This window comes from Triticum aestivum, chromosome 3D (assembly GCF_018294505.1).
Source record: "Triticum aestivum cultivar Chinese Spring chromosome 3D, IWGSC CS RefSeq v2.1, whole genome shotgun sequence".
NCBI lineage: Eukaryota > Viridiplantae > Streptophyta > Magnoliopsida > Poales > Poaceae > Triticum > Triticum aestivum.
Genome location: NC_057802.1, coordinates 119,962,265 through 119,981,626, shown reverse-complemented (window position 1 = coordinate 119,981,626; position 19,362 = coordinate 119,962,265). Strand labels below are relative to the sequence as shown.

Below are 19,362 nucleotides of genomic sequence, written 5' to 3'. Positions count from 1 at the left end.
GACGTTGTTGGGCCGATTTCCTTTAGGGCCTAACGGGCCGTGAGTTAACGGGCCGTAAAATGGGCTATTTGCGAAGAGACCGTTAACAGGCTTTTCATGGGCTAGCCCATTAACTTTTGACCAAGTCAAACGGGCCGGCTTTGTAAGCTAAATGGGCCAGTGGTGGGCCGTGGCACGTGTCAACATATCATAGGCGCCTATCTGACCCACTGACGAGCTGACACGTGTTTCGTCTGGCCAATAAGAATTTTACACGTGGAAATTTCCCATTGGTCGGGGCTGTTAACGGGTTATCGGACCCAAAACCCGACCCGATAGCTTAACGGCGTTTCGTTACGGTGGATGCCACGTGTCGGTCACCCTTGACGAAAGCACTTCTGTGACGCGCGATTTATCGTCATGGAAGTGGACACTTCCGTGATGATTATTTTGGTAATGTCATGGAACACTTCTACGACAGCACAAGTATGACTATCTTGATTCTGTCATAAAATCGTCATGGATGTACATGCATGACAAATAACGCGGCCTACTGTGACAAACACGTATCATCACGGAAGTGTATTTTTTTGTAGTGGTTACACCGCTGCATAGAGGGGGGAAGAGTTGGTGATGATAGCGATGAAGTTGTTGGTGAAGATTGCGGTGATGATGATGGCCACGGCAGCGTTCCGACGCCACCGAAAGAGAAGGGGAGAGGGGGCCCCTTCGTCTTCTTCTTCCTTGACCTCCTCCCTAGATGGGAGAAGGGTTTCCCCTCTGGTCCTTAGCCTCCATGGCGTGGGAGGGGCGAAAACCCCTCCGAGATTGGATATGTCTCTCTGTTTCTCTCTGTTTCTGTGCTCTTCCCTGCTGCCCTTTCACCGTTTTGTATATATATGGAGATCCGTAACTCCGATTGGACTGAAACCTTCGCCGTGATTTTTTACCAAAAATTAGCTTTCTTGCGGCCGAAGAAGGGCATCAACCGCCTTACGGGTGGCCCACGAGGGTCAGGGGCGCGCCCCCCTGCCTCATGGCCACCTCGGGCACCGTCTCGCGTTGATTCTTCTTCCGGAATTCTCCAAATATTCCAAAAATATTCTCCGTCTGTTTTTATCCCGTTTGGATTCCATTTGATATGGATATTCTGCGAAACATAAAACATGCAACAGACAGGAACTGGCACTGGGCACTGGATCAATATGTTAGTCCCAAAAATAGTATAAAAAGTTGCCAAAAAGTATATGAAAGTTGCATAATATTGGCATGGAACAATCAAAAATTATAGATACGACGGAGGCGTATCAGTGTTCATAGTAGCCCCTGGGTATTTGATACTGGTTCAGTTGCTATGATTAGTAACTTGAAACAGGAGTTACAAAATGAACAAAGACTAGTTGAGGGCGAGGTGACGATGTGTGTTGGAAGTGATTCGAAGGTTGATAACATCACCATCGCACACTCTCTTTACCTTCGGGATTAGTGTGAACCTAAAATAAATGTTATTTGGTGTTTGCGTTGAGCATAATATGATTGGATCATGTTTATTGCAATACGGTTATTCATTTAAGTCAAAGAATAATTGTTATTCTATTTACATGAATAAAACCTTCTGTGGTCATACACCCAAGGTGAATGGTTTATTGAATCTCGATCGTAGCAATACACATATTCATAATATTGATGCCAAAAGATGCAAAGTTGATAATGATAGTGCAACTTATGTGTGGCACTGCCATTTAGGTCATATTGGTGTAAAGCGCATGAAGAAACTCCATGCTGATGGGCTTTTGGAATCACTTGATTATGAATCACTTGATGCTTGCGAACCATGCATCATGGGCAAGATGACTAAGACTCCGTTCTCTGGAACAATGGAGCGAGACTTGTTGGAAATAATACATACTGATGTATGCGGTCCGATGAGTGTTGATGCTCGCGGCGGGTATCGTTATTTTCTGACCTTCACAGATGATTTAAGCAGATATGGGTATATCTACTTGATGAAACATAAGTCTGAAACATTTGAAAAGTTCAAAGAATTTCAGAGTGAAGTGGAAAATCATCCTAACAAGAAAATAAAGTTTCTACGATCTGATCGTGGAGGAGAATATTTGAGTTACGAGTTTGGTCATCATTTGAAACAATGCGGAATAGTTTCGCAACTCACGCCACCCGGAACACCACAGCGTAATGGTGTGTCCGAACGTCGTAATCGTACTGATATGGTGCGATCTATGATGTCTCTTACTGATTTACCGCTATCGTTTTGGGGTTGTGCTTTAGAGACAGCTGCATTCACGTTAAATAGGGCACCATCTAAATCCGTTGAGACGACACCTTATGAACTGTGGTTTGGCAAGAAACCAAAGTTGTCGTTTCTTAAATTTTGGGGCTGCGATGCTTACGTGTAAAAGCTTCAACCTGATAAGCTCAAACCCAAATCGGAGAAATGTGTCTTCATAGGATACCCAAAATATTGTTGGGTACACCTTCTATCACAGATCCGAAGGCAAGATTTTCGTTGCTATGAATGGATCCTTTCTAGAGAAGGAGTTTTTCTCGAAAGAAGTGAGTGGGAGGAAAGTAGAACTTGATGAGGTAACTGTACCTGCTCCCTTATTGGAAAGTAGTTCATCACAGAAATCAGTTCCAGTGATTCCTACACCAATTAGTGAGGAAGCTAATGATGATGATCATGAAACTTCTGATCAATTTACTACCGAACCTCGTAGGTCAACCAGAGTAAGATCTGCACCAGAGTGGTACGGTGATCCTGTTCTGGAGGTCATGTTACTTGACCATGACGAACCTACGAACTATGAGGAAGCGATGATGAGCCCAGATTCCACGAAATGGCTTGAGGCCATAAAATCTGAGATGGGATCCATGTATGAGAACAAAGTGTGGACTTTGGATGACTTGCCTGATGATCGGCAAGCCGTTGAGAATAAATGGATCTTCAAGAGGAAGACGGACACTGATAGTAGTGTTACTATCTACAAAGCTCGAATTGTCGCAAAAGGTTTTTGACAAGTTCAAGGTGTTGACTACGATGAGTTTTTCTCACTCGTAGCGATGCTCAAGTCTGTCTGAATCATGTTAGCAATTGCCACATTTTATGAAATCTGGCAAATGGATGTCAGAACTACATTCCTTAATGTATTTCTTAAAGAAGAGTTGTATATGATGCAACAAGAAGGTTTTGTCAATCCTAAAGGTGCTAACAAAGTAAGCAAGCTCCAGGGATCCATCTATGGACTGGTGCAAGCATCTCAGAGTTGGAATATACGCTTTGATAGTGTGATCAAAGCATATGGTTTTATACAGACTTTTTGATAAGCCTATATTTACAAGAAAGTGAGTGGGAGCACTACAACATTTCTGATAAGTATATGTGAATGACATATTGTTGATCAGAAATAATGTAGAATTTTTCTGGAAATCATAAAGGAGTGTTTGAAAGGAGTTTTTCAAAGAAAGACCTCCGTGAAGCTGCTTACATATTGAGCATCAAGATCTATAGAGATAGAACAAGACGCTTGATAAGTTTTTTTCAATGAGTACATACCTTGACAAGATTTTGAAGTAGTTCAAAATGGAACAGTCGAAGAAGGAGTTCTTGCCTGTGTTGCAAGGTATGAAGTTGAGTCAGACTCAATGCCCGACCACTGCAGAAAATAGAAAGAGAATGAAAATTCATTCCCTATGCCTCAGTCATAGGTTCTATGAAGTATGCTATGTTGTGTATCAGACCTATTGTGAACCTCACCATGAGTTTGGCAAGAGGGTACAATAGTGATCCAGGAGTGCATCACTGGACAGCGGTCAAAATTATCCTTAATGGAATAAGGAGATATTTCTCGGTTATGGAGGTGATAAAGAGTTCGTCGTAAAGAGTTACGCCGATGCAAGCTTTGACACTGATCCGGATGACTCTAAGTCTCAGTCTGGATACATATTGAAAGTGGAAGCAATTAGTTAGAGTAGCTCCGTGCAAAGCATTGTAGACATAGAAATTTGCAAAATACATACGGCTCTGAATGTGACAGACCCATTGACTAAGCTTCTCTCACAAGCAAAACATGATCACACCTTAGTACTCTTTGGGTGTTAATCACATAGCGATGTGAACTAGATTATTGACTCTAGTAAAACCCTTTGGGTATTAGTCACATGGCGATGTGAACTAATCACATGGTGATGTGAACTATTGGTGTTAAATCACATGTCGATGTGAACTAGATTATTGACTCTAGTGCAAGTGGGAGACTGAAGGAAATATGCCCTAGAGGCAGTAATAAAGTTGTTATTTATATTTCCTTATATCATGATAAATGTTTATTATTCATGCTAGAATTGTATTAACCGGAAACTTAGTACATGTGTGAATACATAGACAAACAGAGTGTCCCTAGTATGCCTCTACTAGACTAGCTCGTTAATCAAAGATGGTTAAGTTTCCTAGCCATAGACATGTGTTGTCATTTGATGAATGGGATCACATCATTAGGGAATGATGTGATGGATAAGACCCATCCGTTAGCTTAGCATAATGATCGTTTAGTTTATTGCTATTGCTTTGTTCATGACTTATACATGTTCCTATGACTATGAGATTATGCAACTCCCGAATACCGAAGGAACACTTAGTGTGCTATCAAACGTCACAACGTAACTGGGTGATTATAAAGATGCTCTACAGGTGTCTCCAATGGTGTTTGTTGAGTTGGCATAGATCGAGATTAGGATTTGTCACTCTGATTGTCGGAGAGGTATCTCTGGGCCCTCTCGGTAATGCATATCACTATAAGCCTTGCAAGCAATGTGACTAATGATTTAGTTGCGGGATGATGCATTACAGAATGAGTAAAGAGACTTGCCCGTAACGAGATTAAACTAGGTATGATGATACCGATGATCGAATCTCGGGCAAGTAACATACTGATGACAAAGGGAACAACGTATGTTGTTATGCGGTTTGACCGATAAAGATCTTCATAGAATATGTAGGAGCCAATATGAGCATCCAGGTTCTGCTATTGGTTATTGACCAGAGATGAGTCTCGGTCATGTCTACATAGTTCTCGAACCCGTAGGGTCTGCCTGCTTAACGTTCGATGACGATCGGTATTATGAATTTATGTGTTTTGATGTACCGAAGGTAGTTCGGAGTCCCGGATGAGATCACGGACATGACGAGGAGTCTCGAAATGGTCGAGACATAAAGATTGATATATTGGATGACTATATTCGGACACCGAAATGGTTTTGAGGTGTATCGGGTATTTACCGGAGTACCGAGGGGTTACCGGAACCCCCCGAGGGGTTAATGGGCCTTCATGGGCCTTAGTGGAAGAGAGGAGGAGGCGGCCAAGTGGAGTCGCACGCCCCCCCCCTCCCAAACCCAATCCGAATTGGGGGGGGGCTTTTCTTCTCTCCTCTTCCCCTTTCCTTCCCCTCCTAGTTGGACTAGGAAAGGGGGGAACCTACTCCTAGTAGGAGTAGGATTCCCCCCTTGGGGCGCGCCCCATGAGGCCGGACGGCCCCCTCCTCCCCTCCTTTATATACGGGGGAGGGGGCACCCCATAGACACACAAGTTGATTTCTTAGCCGTGTGTGGTGCCCCCCTCCACTGATTTCCACCTCGGTCATATTGTCGTAGTGCTTAGGCGAAGCCCTGCTTCGGTAACTTCATCATCACCATCAACACGCCGTCGTGCTGACGAAACTCTCCCTCGGCCTCAGCTGGATCTAGAGTTCGAGGGACACAAGTTGATTTCTTAGCCGTGTGCGGTGCCCCCCTCCACAGATTTCCACCTCGGTCATATTGTCGTAGTGCCTAGGCGAAGCCCTGCGTCGGTAACTTTATCATCACCGTCAACACACCGTCGTGCTGACGAAATTCTCCCTCGGCCTCAGTTGCATCTAGAGTTCGAGGGATGTCACCGAGCTGGACGTTTGCATATCGCGGAGGTGCCGTGCGTTCGGTACTTGATCGGTTGGATCGCGAAGACGTTCGACTACATCAACCGCATTACTTACGCTTTCGCTTTCGGTCTACGAGGGTACATGGACACACTCTCCCCGCTCGTTGCTATGCTTCTCCTAGTTAGATCTTGCGTGATCGTCGGATTTTTTTGAAATACTACGTTCCCCAACACAACGATGCTTAAACTTGAAATTATATCCAAATCAATTATCATAAGCATTCGCACATGAGCATAAAATGGTGCTCATTGCATTTCAAAGGTTCAATATTGACAAAAACATTTCAATATATCTTATAACCCGAACATTTCATTTGGTTAAGAAGCATAACTAAATACCCTAGTTCTACTCTATTCAACACCGAGGAGTAGAGAAGGAGGAGGTGGAGTTTTAGCTCACCGACTCGGGTGTATCTAGAGGTAGTTCGGATGACGATCACTCCAAGGAGACACGACTCTACAAAGCCTGCATATTCCACCGAGTGAAAATTTTACATCATCAAATCTCATATAGCAATCTTTGATGACAAAGTGATAATGACATAAAAATAATTAAATTTTCCAATACATTTCTATATTGAAAAACAAAATTACAAAAAAAAATATACCTATTCACTAGTTTTCTATCCTATTCAAAAAAATTATATTTAAAAAACCTACTCACTAGTTTTCTATTACTAAAACTTTTTTATATTACTAAAATTACAATCTATTTCTATACCTAATTATATTACTAAAATTTTCTATTACTAAAACTATTTCTATACCTAATTACAAACTTGTAGAGGAAGGGAGGAGGGAGGAAGGGAGGGAGGGAGGCAGGAGGGAGGAGAGAGGGAGGAGGCCGAGATGGCGGCAGATGGAGGGGGAGGAAGGAGGGAGGAGGAGGAGGATGGAGGAGGGGCCACGTATGGAGGTGGGGCAGTGACTGGAGGGGGAGGAGGAGGGAGAGAGGAGGGGAGGAGGAGGTTGTGGGAGGAGGGAGGAGGGCCGCCGGAGGAAGGAGAGAGGAGGGCGACCGGAGGGAGGTGGGAGGAGGAGGAGGGAGAGATGATAGCTTGGGGGCGACGGCAATGCGGCGGCGGGGGAGGGCCGAGCGGCGGCGGCGGCGGAATGCACGAGAGAGTGAGAGTGGGAGTGGAGAGGGGAGAGTGAGGTGCGGCCGGTTGGAGAAGATAGGATGGGTTTAGGATAAAGCGTTAATGCTAAACGCCATAGCAGTAGCGTCTTTTACCAGAGCCGCACTACTGCTATGCCTATAGCAGTAGCGCCTTGTGAGAAAACGCGCTACTGCTAAGGCTAAGCATGTAAAAATAAACATAAAAAATACATTGATCATCAATGATCTTTTTATGTACAATATGAATTGTCGATATGAGTCCTCACCGGTTTAGTAACCGGAGAAGACTCATATTGTGGCCACAAATCTTACACGAAGAGTTTGATGAAAACCAAGTGGTTGTGATGGTTTGAGAACATATTTAAGGTGGTAAACACCCTGTTCGCGGAGCGAGGTGGGACTAAACTTAGTTGCAAAGAGTGGACTAAACTTAGCAGTTGCGAGCTTTGGAGAAAAGCGCAACTGCTAAGCTCAATAGCACTAGCGCGTTTATTAAACAGGCGCTACTCCTATACCTACTTTGGTGACAAGGTCGTGTCAATTATAGTAGTAGCGCTCTTTTCTCCTAACGCGCTACTGCTATGTGTATATCAGTAGCGTGTTTTATTGTCACGCGCTACTGATAAGTAGCAGTAGCGCCTTATTTAAACCGTACTGCTGGTATGATTCTATGTATAGGGTTTTCCCTAGTAGTGTTGGATCCACATGTTTCATGCTATGCTTAGATTTATCTTAATTTTTCTTTCGTAGTTGCAGATGCTTGCGAGAGGGGTTAATCATAAGTGGGAGGCTTGTCCAAGTAAGGACAGCACCCAAGCACCGGTCCACCCACATATCAAATTATCAAAGTAAAGAACGCGAATCATATGAGCATGATGAAAACTAACTTAACAATAATTCCCATGTGTCCTCGGAAGCGCTTTGCTTTATATAAGAGTTCGTCGAGACTTATCCTTTGCTACAAAAAGGATTGAGCCGCTTTGCTGCACCTTTGTTACACTTGTTACTTGTTACCCGTTACAAATTATCTTGTCACAAAACTATCTGTTACCGATAATTTCAGTGCTTGCAGAAAATACCATGCTGAAAACCGCTTGTCATTTTGTTTTGCTCCTCGTTTGGTTCGACACTCTTACTTATCGGAAGGACTATGATAGATCCCCTATATTTGTGGGTCATCACTAGGCCTTACTGATATGGATGAATGTTCTCTTAATTTACACTTAGCGAATTTCACTATTAAGAAACCTTTGGATAGAATAAATGATGTATTTATTCTTGCAAATAGAAATTATGTTCTTGTTGATTTCATTGTGCTTGATATTGAGTGCAATCCGTCTTGTCCTATAATACTAGGTAGACCCTTTCTACGTAGCATAGGTGTTATTATTGATATGAAAGAAGGTAATATGAGGTTCCAATTTTCACTAAAGAAAGGAATGAAACACTTCCCTAGACAGAGAATTAAGCCACCATATGAATCTATTATGAGGGTCGCCTATGAAAATAATATGAAGGATGACAACACTTGAAACATTGCCTTACGCCTAGTTAGGGGCGCTTGTTGGGAGACAACCTAATAATTATCTTTATTATTCCTTTTTCTTTTTTGTTTTTGAGTATTCATACAAGTATGCTACTGTTATGATTGTGTTGTGGTTTAATTAGTGTTTGTGCCAAGTAAAGCCTTTGGGATGATTTGGTTGATAGTTGATTTGATTCTGTGAAACATATAAACTTTTGGGCTCAGTTCTAAAAATCACTGGAACATGCTTTTGATCTGAATTTTTTACACATGATTAGTATACAAATTGCCCATGATGTCCTATTTTTTTAGAATTTTTAGAGTCCCAAAAGTATGGTCATTATTCAGATTACTACAAACTGTTTTATTTTAAACAGATTATGTTTTCGTTGAATAATTTGCTTGTTTTGATGAATCTATGGATTGTATCGGGGGGTATAACTCATGGAGAATTTGGAATACAATAGGTATTATGCAATAATAACATATGAATGGTTTCATAACAGTACCAAAAATTTGTGATTTCATTATTATACTAACAGATCTCATGAGGTTTCTGTTCAGTTTTGTGTGCTGAAGTTTTCAAGTTCTAAGTGAGATCGCGATGAATGAAGGAATAAGGAGTGGCAAGACCCTAAGCTCAGGGATGCCCAAGGCACCCTAAGGTAATATTCAAGGAGACACGAGCGTCTAAGTTTGGAGATGCCCTGGAAGGCATCTCCTCTTTCATCTACCAAGTATCAGTAAATTACTTGAATTTATATTTTTATTTATCGCATGATATGAGTTTTACTTGGAGCGCCATGCATTATAGTGGTCTTTTCTTTATTTGTTTTTTGGTTTGCCACAATCATCTTTTGTTGGACACACCTGTTGAGAGGAACGCACATTTATTCGTGATTTGTTAGTGTATTCTTTATGCTTCACTTATATCTTTTGAGCTAGGTAGTTGCTCTAGTGCTTCACTTATATCTTTTAGAGCACGGCGGTGGTTATATTTAAGAAAATAGTTGCACTCTCATACTTCACTTATATTATTTTGAGAGTTTTATAATTAGTAATGGCAATATCCACTGATTATAAAATTGGTCCTAACACCAGCCGCACCCTTCCCTGCGTCCCGCTGGTCCCGCGCGTCAGCATGCCTTGTTGACGCAGTTGGCACCAGAGGAGGAATCAGGCCGGCCATGGCTGCACCTAGCGCCCATATTTCGGTGAAGTTGCGGTGATCACCACGGACGGAGGCGACCCAGATGCGAGGGGCTCGCCCTCGACCAACATTATTGACGAACCCTCGGGGCATGTACAATGGTTGATAAGATAGTGTTATCTTAAGTCTTGCATGTAATTTAGAGATGACAAAAAAAGTGTCTACAATGAATCATCTCTTAGCCTTATCTTAAATAACTAGCTATTCCTAAAAACGTGGTGAGACATATTATGCTAAGAGATCATCTCTTGTCTTTTCTTAAATAAAATAAGACAAGCCTTTTCTTACAAGTTATTTTGCCTTCACCTCATTATTTATCTTACGTGGCACTTCTAAGTTAGCATCATAAATTATTATTTTTGAGAAATCGGCACCATTGTAAATGCCCTAACTGCGCTTGGCACGGCCTGTCGTAGGACATCGATCCACCCATGTTGGGCTGGGCCGCTTGCTCATCCAAACCAGACGTGACGTCAGTCCGCGGCTCCGTGAAACATGACAAAGAGAAGCGGGGTGCGGGGAAATACAAAAATTCGGAAACAAAAAAGAGATAGGCGTTCCCTTGTGATTTATGTATACTGTATTTACCAAATATTTTCCAGTCAACCTGCCAGCGCAGAATTAACTACTAGAAGACGATTAAAATTGGCAACTACTCTATTAATCGCCAGCTGCGATATAACCCATATACCTCCACATCGCGGCAGGTCCCCAGTTCTACAGCGTCGCATTACTGGCATTCCCATCATGTGAGTGATACACACACCCTCTACAAAGGTAAGGCCGGGGCGTTCCTCCGCCAGGTTGAAATTTGAGGGGCTTGGTACAGCTTTAGCTTTGGAAGCATAAGATCAGCTAGCGAGGCCTCCATGGACATCGATCTCAACGTTCCAGCGGATGATGTCCCGGAAGAGCCGGTGCCGACGTGGGGAGAATGCCCGCAGCTGTACCTCTCGTACGGCATCGCCACTCGCAACGACCGGCTCCCGTTCCTGAAGGACGCCATCGCCGCCGTGAAGTCGTTCACGGTGCTGTCCCCGCCGCTGGGACTCGATTTTTTCGGGGTCTTCGACGGGATCTTGGGCGCCAAGTTCGTGGAGCACATGGAAGAGCGGCTGCACGTCGCCATCGCCAAGCAGATAGAGCGGGACCTGCGCGCCGACTCCTCGCGGGCTCGGGACAACATCGAGGGCTGGTGGAGGGTGATCATTGAGGACGCTTTCCGCGTGGTGGACAACGAGGTGGTCGCTGGTGGCCGTGGTGGCATCGATGCTCCTGCGCATCGCCTCCGGGGCTCTCGTCGTGCTGGTTCTCGGAGACTACTTCGTGGTCGCCAACCGCGGCGCTTCTAGGGCCGCGATCTACCGCGGCCTTGAGGCTGTGTCGCTCACCCCCGAGCACGCGCCTATGGTAATGTCCAACTTACTCTAATCTTTCTTCACGCAACAGTAACACCATCTCAGAAATTCAGATCTATGTTCTGTTTTGTTTCAGTTCTCCAATTTTAAGCTACATATGATGTTATGAATGAAATGGGATGTTTTAGGTTATGGTATGATCTCTTGTTTATTTGGATTGTTCAAAGAGTTTTGCAAGATTTCCTCCCCTGTGCATAAAATTTGGACCGGAGAAACACGGTAAGTTGTAGGCACGAAAGAAGGGGATCAGCTAGCCTAGTATATAGTTATGTAATGTTCATTTTGTACAACCGGAATGCCTGGTGCTAGCACAAATCTACCGGTAGCTATTGTTTGGCTCTGTGTGCACCTTTTGAATTGAACTAGGTCATGCAAGCTTCTGTTCTATGTGAGAACACATGAGAGAGAGAACTTATGCTTGGAAAAAGGCATTTATTTACATGTGTTTGTACTTGAAATAGCAGCTGCCAGACCCACACTTCTCCTAATTAACAGTAAAAAATATAAGAAATTTCTCTGACTTTTTTGCCTTAAAGAACTGTATATGTACTTGTTCTAGCTGTGATTTGTTTTCCAGAAAGTAAAGTGTGCAACGGTTTTGCTATTAGTCGGGCACCTGAATTTTTGTGTCCGTCAGTCAATTTTTGTAGCCGTACGTTAATTACGTAGTTTTGCCTTCTGTACAATTCATCGATCGATTGATTCCATGGCCCATGTCTTTTTCAGCGTTTTCTCTATGCGTGGGGGAGAGTTTTCATTTGTGGGCTTGTAGGAGGTTGCCCGGGTGTGTATGACCCTACATGTATGATTACTTTTTCGTAAAAAAAACATGTACTCCCTCCGTACAGAAATATAAGAGCGTTCAAATCACTACTTTAGTGATCTGAATGCTCTTACTTATCTTTACAGAGGGAGTATCTTTCCGTTGTGTGTATGCAACTGCATGCCTTTCTGTACTTGGCGCGTGAGTTCATGTGTGTGCATGTCATGCATTTGAAAGATGTGAGAGCGGCTCTACATGATATGCAATTCATCTTCAACATTTGAGAGATGCATAATCACCAACATTGGTGCTTTGTTAGTTGAATACAGATTATACCACTATCTAAACGTATTCATACTATATGTTTGTTCTTATACATTGTAGAACAATACAAGTTCTATGTAATATGTGTCTAAGTTTTTATCATCATTTCCTTTATTTTTCTTTCTTCTTTAGTGTAATACCAATGCCCTTAATTCATTCTACCTTAGAATAATTTTTTTGTTTTTATTTTATATATCTTATTAGGTTTTCCCATTGGACAGGCCTCTGAATGTTCAGTCCTTTTTTCATTTTCATGTGTGTTTGCTTCTGTTTTAACTCTTTTATGAGTTGTTTTCTTTTTTTTTATGTGTATATGCTGATGATGTGTGTTTTGTGAGTATACACATAAATACTCTACAATACATGTGTAAATTATACTAGATTGAGAAAATTGCACTATTTTGACGCTTATTATTGCATATTATTAATAAGTGCAAATTGTGTGCATGTTTTTTTCATCATTTGTTTTATATTTTTTCAACTTTATTTTTTTAAGGGTAATACCATCCACTAACTCATTCTTTCTTAGAAAACTTTCAAAATTTGTTGCATTGTTATATGTATATTCTTGCATATTATAAAACAAATTATGATTCCTGTACAAATTGTGTGCACGTTTCTGTCATCATTTTTTAGTTCATTTTTCATTTTCTTTCTTATTTAATTATGGGTAATAGCAATACCACTAATTCATTCTTTTTTAGAAAACTTTATATATATTTTTTAGTTTATGATTTCCTTAGTATATGTCTTTTTTTACTTCTTATTTAACATATATAAAGCAGACGCAGACGTTCAAACATATCCACATACAATATGTCTTTGTTTACTGATAAGGATAAAGTGACTGACACAAAACAATCTTTTCTTTTTCTCGCTTGTGCTAATGTTTCTACCTCCATTTTGTTATTTTCTTGCTCTATTGAGTCTTTTGTTGGACTTTCTCTTATATTTTTGCGTCATGTGGTCATTTTGATAATGCAATCAGGTGAACTACTTAATTGATGTTAAGAACTAAATGATTCTAATATTATTTACTTAAGTCACGTTAAAGTTGCACATGTTTATATTTATTCTTGCACAGTATGGAAGAGTGCAATAGTTAAAATGTTTCTCATATTTTAGTTTCATGCAATACTTTAATTTGAACAAATTTTGCTTATGTGCCGGAACCCTTTATGCAGTTTACAATCACTGTTTGATCAAACATTTTCATTAGCAATGGCCGCAGCATCAGGAAAGCTATAGGGCAAAAGATGGCAGCTAGTCAACAAGCATTTGGCATTACAAAAAGGGCGATGCTAGGCGCCGGCACGCCGGTCCCGCCCCAGCTGCCCGATGCACCCAGTCCTAGTCGTCTGATCTGCCCCCTCCCCCCCCCCCCCCCCCCCCCCCCCCCCGCGTTGACTTCTTCATCTTCTTCTTTCGCGCACGCCGGACATCCCTGCCGCTGGCCACCACCCCCTCAACTGGAGGCCTCCCCCACAGTCCCACACTGCTGAATGCGTACTCCATCCTCGTCGCCGCAGGTCGCCGTCGCAGCATCCGTACTCGTCCCCCGGTCCGGCAGGAAGCCGTCGCCCCTCATAGCAAAAAGAACGATGATGCCTTGAAGCACGCTGACACCCTCTATCATTGCAGCACCTAGCAGCCGCCGTCGTCACTGCACTGTCGTGTCGCCGACGCAGCTTCTCAACATCGCCGCTCGCCGCCATTGGCGAGTCAGGTTGAAGCTTTTTCTCTCATTGGTTGAAGCTTTTTTCGCAGATTGAAGCTTTCCGCCGTGCCGATTGAAGTTTTTTTCACCTAGGGTTGAAGCTTTTTTCGTAAGGATTGCAGCTTTTTCACTTTGATAGTGGCTGGTTGAAGCTTCCCCTGATAGCCTTTTCTATATACGCTTGAAGCTTTTTTGTCGATGGTTGTAACACTCGTATCGTGATTGAAGCTTTTCTGTCAAAATGGTTGCAATTCTTTTCCACTTGCGTGGTGCCGTGGTTGAAGCTTTGTCTATCTACAATTGAAGCTTTTGTGTTAAATGGTTGCAACATTTCCTTGTTGGGCAATGCCGATTGAAGCTTTTTCTATCTACAGTTGCAGCTTTTTTTCAACAACTATTGAAGTTGTTTTATATGACGGTTGCAACACTTGCATACGCACGGTTCTGTCCATGGCAGGAGGCAGCCATGGCATCTCCCGTGGCTCGGCCCCAGTGCCGGCAATGGCCGAATACAGTAATGGTGGTTGCAGCAGCGTCCCCCCTCCCCCTCCTGTACCCCGTTGTTGGTCGCATCGCTTCTGGTCGGAGGCATCCGGTGCTCGGCCTTTCTCGCGCGCGGCCATGGCGAAGGCCACAGGTCAAGGCGACGGGCGCGTCCATGGCGACGAGGGGCGGGATGGTGGTGCACGAGCTCGCTGGGCGGTGGCCGGTGCATCACAAAAGGCGTGAGGGGCGTGTGGCAGTGCCTGACGCGGGGGGGGGGGGGGGGGGGGGGGACGGCAGTGCCTACGTGAGGGGAACACGTGATCCACAGGGATCGGACGCACGCGACGCCACTGGCCAAAGTTTCGGCCGACGCGCTAGCGTGAAACCATTTTCCTTACAAAAAAAGTAACTGGGACGTGATCTGTTTTCAGGCAACTAGTACATAGAGAGGAGACCAGCCCTTAGAGTGAAATCTCACGGGTAAAAACAAAAGTAACTGATACATAAAAAAAATAGCAGGCACCTGAGGCTCCCAAAGTGCAAAAATCAAAACACGTATATCTGATGGAGAGGCTCCCAATTTGCAGGCAAAAATCAAAGAAAAAGTGACTGGTATATATCTGTAAGGCATTTGAGACAAAGATGTCCATATGAACTATGTAATCAGTACTTCAGTACAGTGTGTGGGTATGAAAGATGCAATTGGGTCTCCAACACTAGCTAAAATTTAGTTTAAAGCACCTGAGTGGGCCCTTATCTTTGCTCCCGGGCGTTAATCTCATTCTCACCTCATATATATTATTGCTCTCTGTTCATTATGCATATGATAGGTGTTGGTCTTACTCCAATTACTTCCAGCTGCTTGTATTAGGATCCAGCGGTTTTTCATATTTAGAGGGTTTAAGCTATTTAACTTATTTTTTAAAATCTGTGTGTTGTAAAGTCACTCAGCACCAAATTGTGATAGTTTATAATGTACAGAAAATTGCACATGATTAATGTTTAATCTGCTAGTTATGTACTTACTTGAGCTTATCTCAAGAAGAAGAAAAACTTACGCGGTTCATAATGTATGTATATGCGCAGCCACAAAATGCAGGAGGTGATGTGGTTGGATCTACCAGCAGAGTTGAAGACGTTATGCCTCCTCGCGCTTTTTGTAAGTCCATATTTTTCTGGAAAAAATAGTTGAACACTAGTCTTAATTACTCTCATCATCTTTTCTTTGGTTTTTGCCTGCAATTTGCATAGTTTTCCTTTCATCTGTGACGTTGAAAGATCCCAAAAAAAATTGTGACGTTGAAAGGTGCATCACACTCACACGTATATATGTGTGTGTCTTAGTTCCCACATGGCACCCTCACACACCCATAACTCATGTGTTTAATGAACTATGCATGCTAAAATGGCACACCTCCTACTATACAGTTGGTAGCTCAAAGATTATGGCTACTGCCCCAGAACCTGAGGTCGTCGCGGTGAAGCGGAAGCCATGGGACAAGTTCCTGATCCTGGCCACCGGCGGGCTCTGGGACGTCGTCACTCCAGGCGATGTGTGCACCTTCATCGAGAAAAGATTGAGCGCGTACATACCGCGGATCATCATGTCGTCGGACAAGAAGCCAACGAACAGCAGCGGCCCTCCCTGTGCCAACATACTCGCCAATGAGTTGGCCGCACATGCGATCAGCAAGGGCACCAAGCACAACGTGAACATCGTCGTCATACTACTCAAGAATTTCTGGGACCAGAGTCTTCCCTCAAGTTCTAAGAAGTGATTTTGGTTTTCCATGCTCGTAGTCGGTCTTATCATTTTGCAATTGTGGTATGAAAACTTTGTTGCTATCTTAATGATTGCTAAGGCGGACTTTGGAATAAGTTTGTTGTGATTTCTGGTAGCTATTTCAAGATGGATCATCCTTAAGACAACCTATGTCTTACTTTTTAAGAGACAATATTCTATCCGAGAATTGAAGTATTTGGTTTTTAATTTCTTGTGGTTTTGGACTGATATATCTTGAGCATTGAGAGAGGAGGGTTTCAGTTACATAGTTACAGAGCTAGAGTATGTTTACCAGTACATGTTTACTTTAAGCAGCGCTTTTACACCTGTAAAATATACAGACCTTGATCGGTCGTTTTGTTTCTCAGCTGAAAATCACGTACGGCCGGTGAGATACACCTTAAAAAAATACAGGTGTATAGAGATACATTGATTCCAAGCGAGGCCTAAGAGATGATTTTCTATCTGAGAATTGAAGTTTGTCGTTTTAACTTGTTGTAGCTGTTGATTGGTATATCTTGAGCACTGAGGTAGGGGGTTGTCAGTTAGAGAGCTAGAGTATATGTAGTTGTTGGTTGGTTATTTGAGCCCAAAAGCAAAAAGGCTTGCGCTATGTTCACACACAAGTTTGGTTGGTTATTTGTCATCTGGCATGCATGTGTCAAATGGCTAGCTCACTGTGTAAGTGCAAGAGAGCATGGATGCATAAAAAACATTACAAGGAAGGTTGTCGTCCGGCCTTAGACTGAAGCCGAAAGATACTAGGGCGTGTTTGGTTGCCTGCATATGGTTCAGCCTGGCCCGCGCGGGAAAGATCTGGTCCGTTTGGTTACCTGCATTCACTGTGCGGCTTGCATGGCACGAAACTTAAATCACATTTGGGTCTGGCTCGCTAGAAACGCTCAGATCGGCAGTTTCTAGCGAGCCACACTGAGGCGAGCGCACATGGTGGGCCACTTGCACTAGGGGAGTGTTAATCTTCTCCTACCTCAAGTAAGCTTCTATCTAATCTCCTCTCTTCCTTGTCCCTCTGATCTACACAACGGTGTTTCGATTCGAGGTAAGCTTTACACGAAAAAGATGCACCTCGATGCTACGGTTCCATTCAGGCGATCGTTTTGTAGTTTCGTCGGCCGTAAGTTCTTAATTTCATGTTTCCGTTTGGAGCTATTCTGAAAGAATTTTGTCATATTCGTCGCGCACGATCGATCATTTGAAATTTCCTTTGACTAGCAGTCTAATCTCGCAGTTCCTCACAACATTCATGTTGTAAGTTTTTGGTTTCGACGATCGTAGCTTCATCTCTCTTTGAACAACAATCTACTGCACTGACGCCTCCATGTCGAGCTCCTCTGTCCTCTGCTCAGAGCCCTCTTATTCGTCCCTCTCGACGCCAACGCCCTTCCCCTTAATCTCCTTGCCCACGTCCTACTACACTAGAGTCGTTTTCGATGTCTCTCATCTCGGTCTACTCTCTGTCGTCCTCCTACTGCATTGACGCTGCAATGGAGCGCACACTGCTTTCTTGTGTCCTCTGCCTTCGTGCACACTGCAGTTCAGCGCGCCACCGATCATCTTGGCCTCCTCTCTTTCGCCCTACTACACTGGAGTCATTTCCGGCGTCGACCATCTCGGCCTCCTCTCGTCCACTGCACTGACGATACCATGGCGTGAGCACTGCATTCTCCTCCTCTGTCGACTGGCTTTGCACGAGCACCACAACTAGTTCGCCGACGGTGTTGCTTGCCGTGCCGCCGACGGGGTCGCTTGTCCATGACTCCATGCTCGTCATGTCGGACACGGCGCCACGGCCACTATCCGCCGTAGTCGCCATTGTCCGGCGCACACTGCACTTCTTCTCCCCCTCCCTCTGCTAGCTCTTAACCATGTGTGCTAAGTGCAAATGCGAGCTCTTAATCATACCTCATGCGTGCAACCAAATACCGTGTTCATGTGCCGCTTGGGTCAATGCAAGCAACCAAACAAAGTGCACTTGCGTATTACCTAATGCATGGACCCTAGATGCAGACAACCAAACAACTCGCAGATGTCGCATATGAGGCTATTTTTTCAGAGCCAGGCTGGATTGAAATGTGTATGCAATGCAACTACTGTTCACTACTGCAACCAAGCACACCCCTAATGATTCGGTACAGGTCCCAACAAGGACACTGAAACAAGCTACGATAGAGGTTCTGTGCAAGGTCGAAAAGACCATGCAACATCCAACTCCAGGTAGCAATTAGGCGAAGATGCCTAAGCTGATAAAGTCGACGTTGATTAACGATGCAAGTCTTTTAACATACTAGCATGCATATACTTTATTCAAATATAAGCACAAAATAATACATCAGGATAACAATTGAATTATATATTAATCAACTAAACAGTACGGCGCATCCATGACTGAGGGCCCTTGATCAATCATTTATATCTTTGCTGATTTTATGGATGCCAATAACTGCCAACAAGGGGAAGGGTCCTAGCGAACCAATGGTTCGCCACAGGATCGTTCGCTCGGAAACAATCCCCACAACAAACGTCTCACAGCATAGGACCAAGGCGCAGCTTTAGCAACAAAACAAATCCCAGCTTTTGCTGTGAGTAACACAAAAGGCCTTAAACCTAGTACTTGGACTTGACTTTGAATAGCTAAACTAATAAATATAAATTGCCCTGAAATATATAATAAACTGCCATCAAGTTCAACATGGATTGATAAAAAATGCCTTACAATGATATTTGCAAATGCATTGAGAATAGAAACAAAAGCAGCTGATGAAGGTGTGAAATAAACATAAGTTTGCCAAAATCTGAAACCGCCATGTATGAAACTAGTATTTTGTCCCTCATTTTAAAAAGTTAAAACAGCACAAAAAATGCCATGATGTGCAAAAAAAAAAGGCAGTCACGTCAAATTGACCAGGTATTGTACACCCCAAAAAAACAAAAACAAAATATAAACTACCAGATTATCTGGGATTATCATATATGACATACAGCTAGAACACAAAGAAAAATGCCAACATATAAAAAATCATGCA

General features: G+C 43.3%; 1 protein-coding gene across 1 annotated transcript; it reads left to right on the top strand.

Annotated features, from left to right (window-relative positions):
- The first annotated feature begins 15,980 nt into the window (after window positions 1-15,980).
- LOC123074319 (protein phosphatase 2C 77-like) lies at window positions 15,981-16,313 on the top strand. Its single transcript, XM_044497197.1, has one exon. The coding sequence runs from the start codon at window positions 15,981-15,983 to the stop codon at window positions 16,311-16,313; it is 333 nt and encodes a 110-aa protein (XP_044353132.1).
- The last annotated feature ends 3,049 nt before the right edge of the window (window positions 16,314-19,362 follow it).

Bases quoted from the DNA above. Each gene is read 5' to 3' on its own strand.
- LOC123074319 (XM_044497197.1), top strand. From the start codon at position 15,981: ATGGCTACTGCCCCAGAACCTGAGGTCGTCGCGGTGAAGCGGAAGCCA.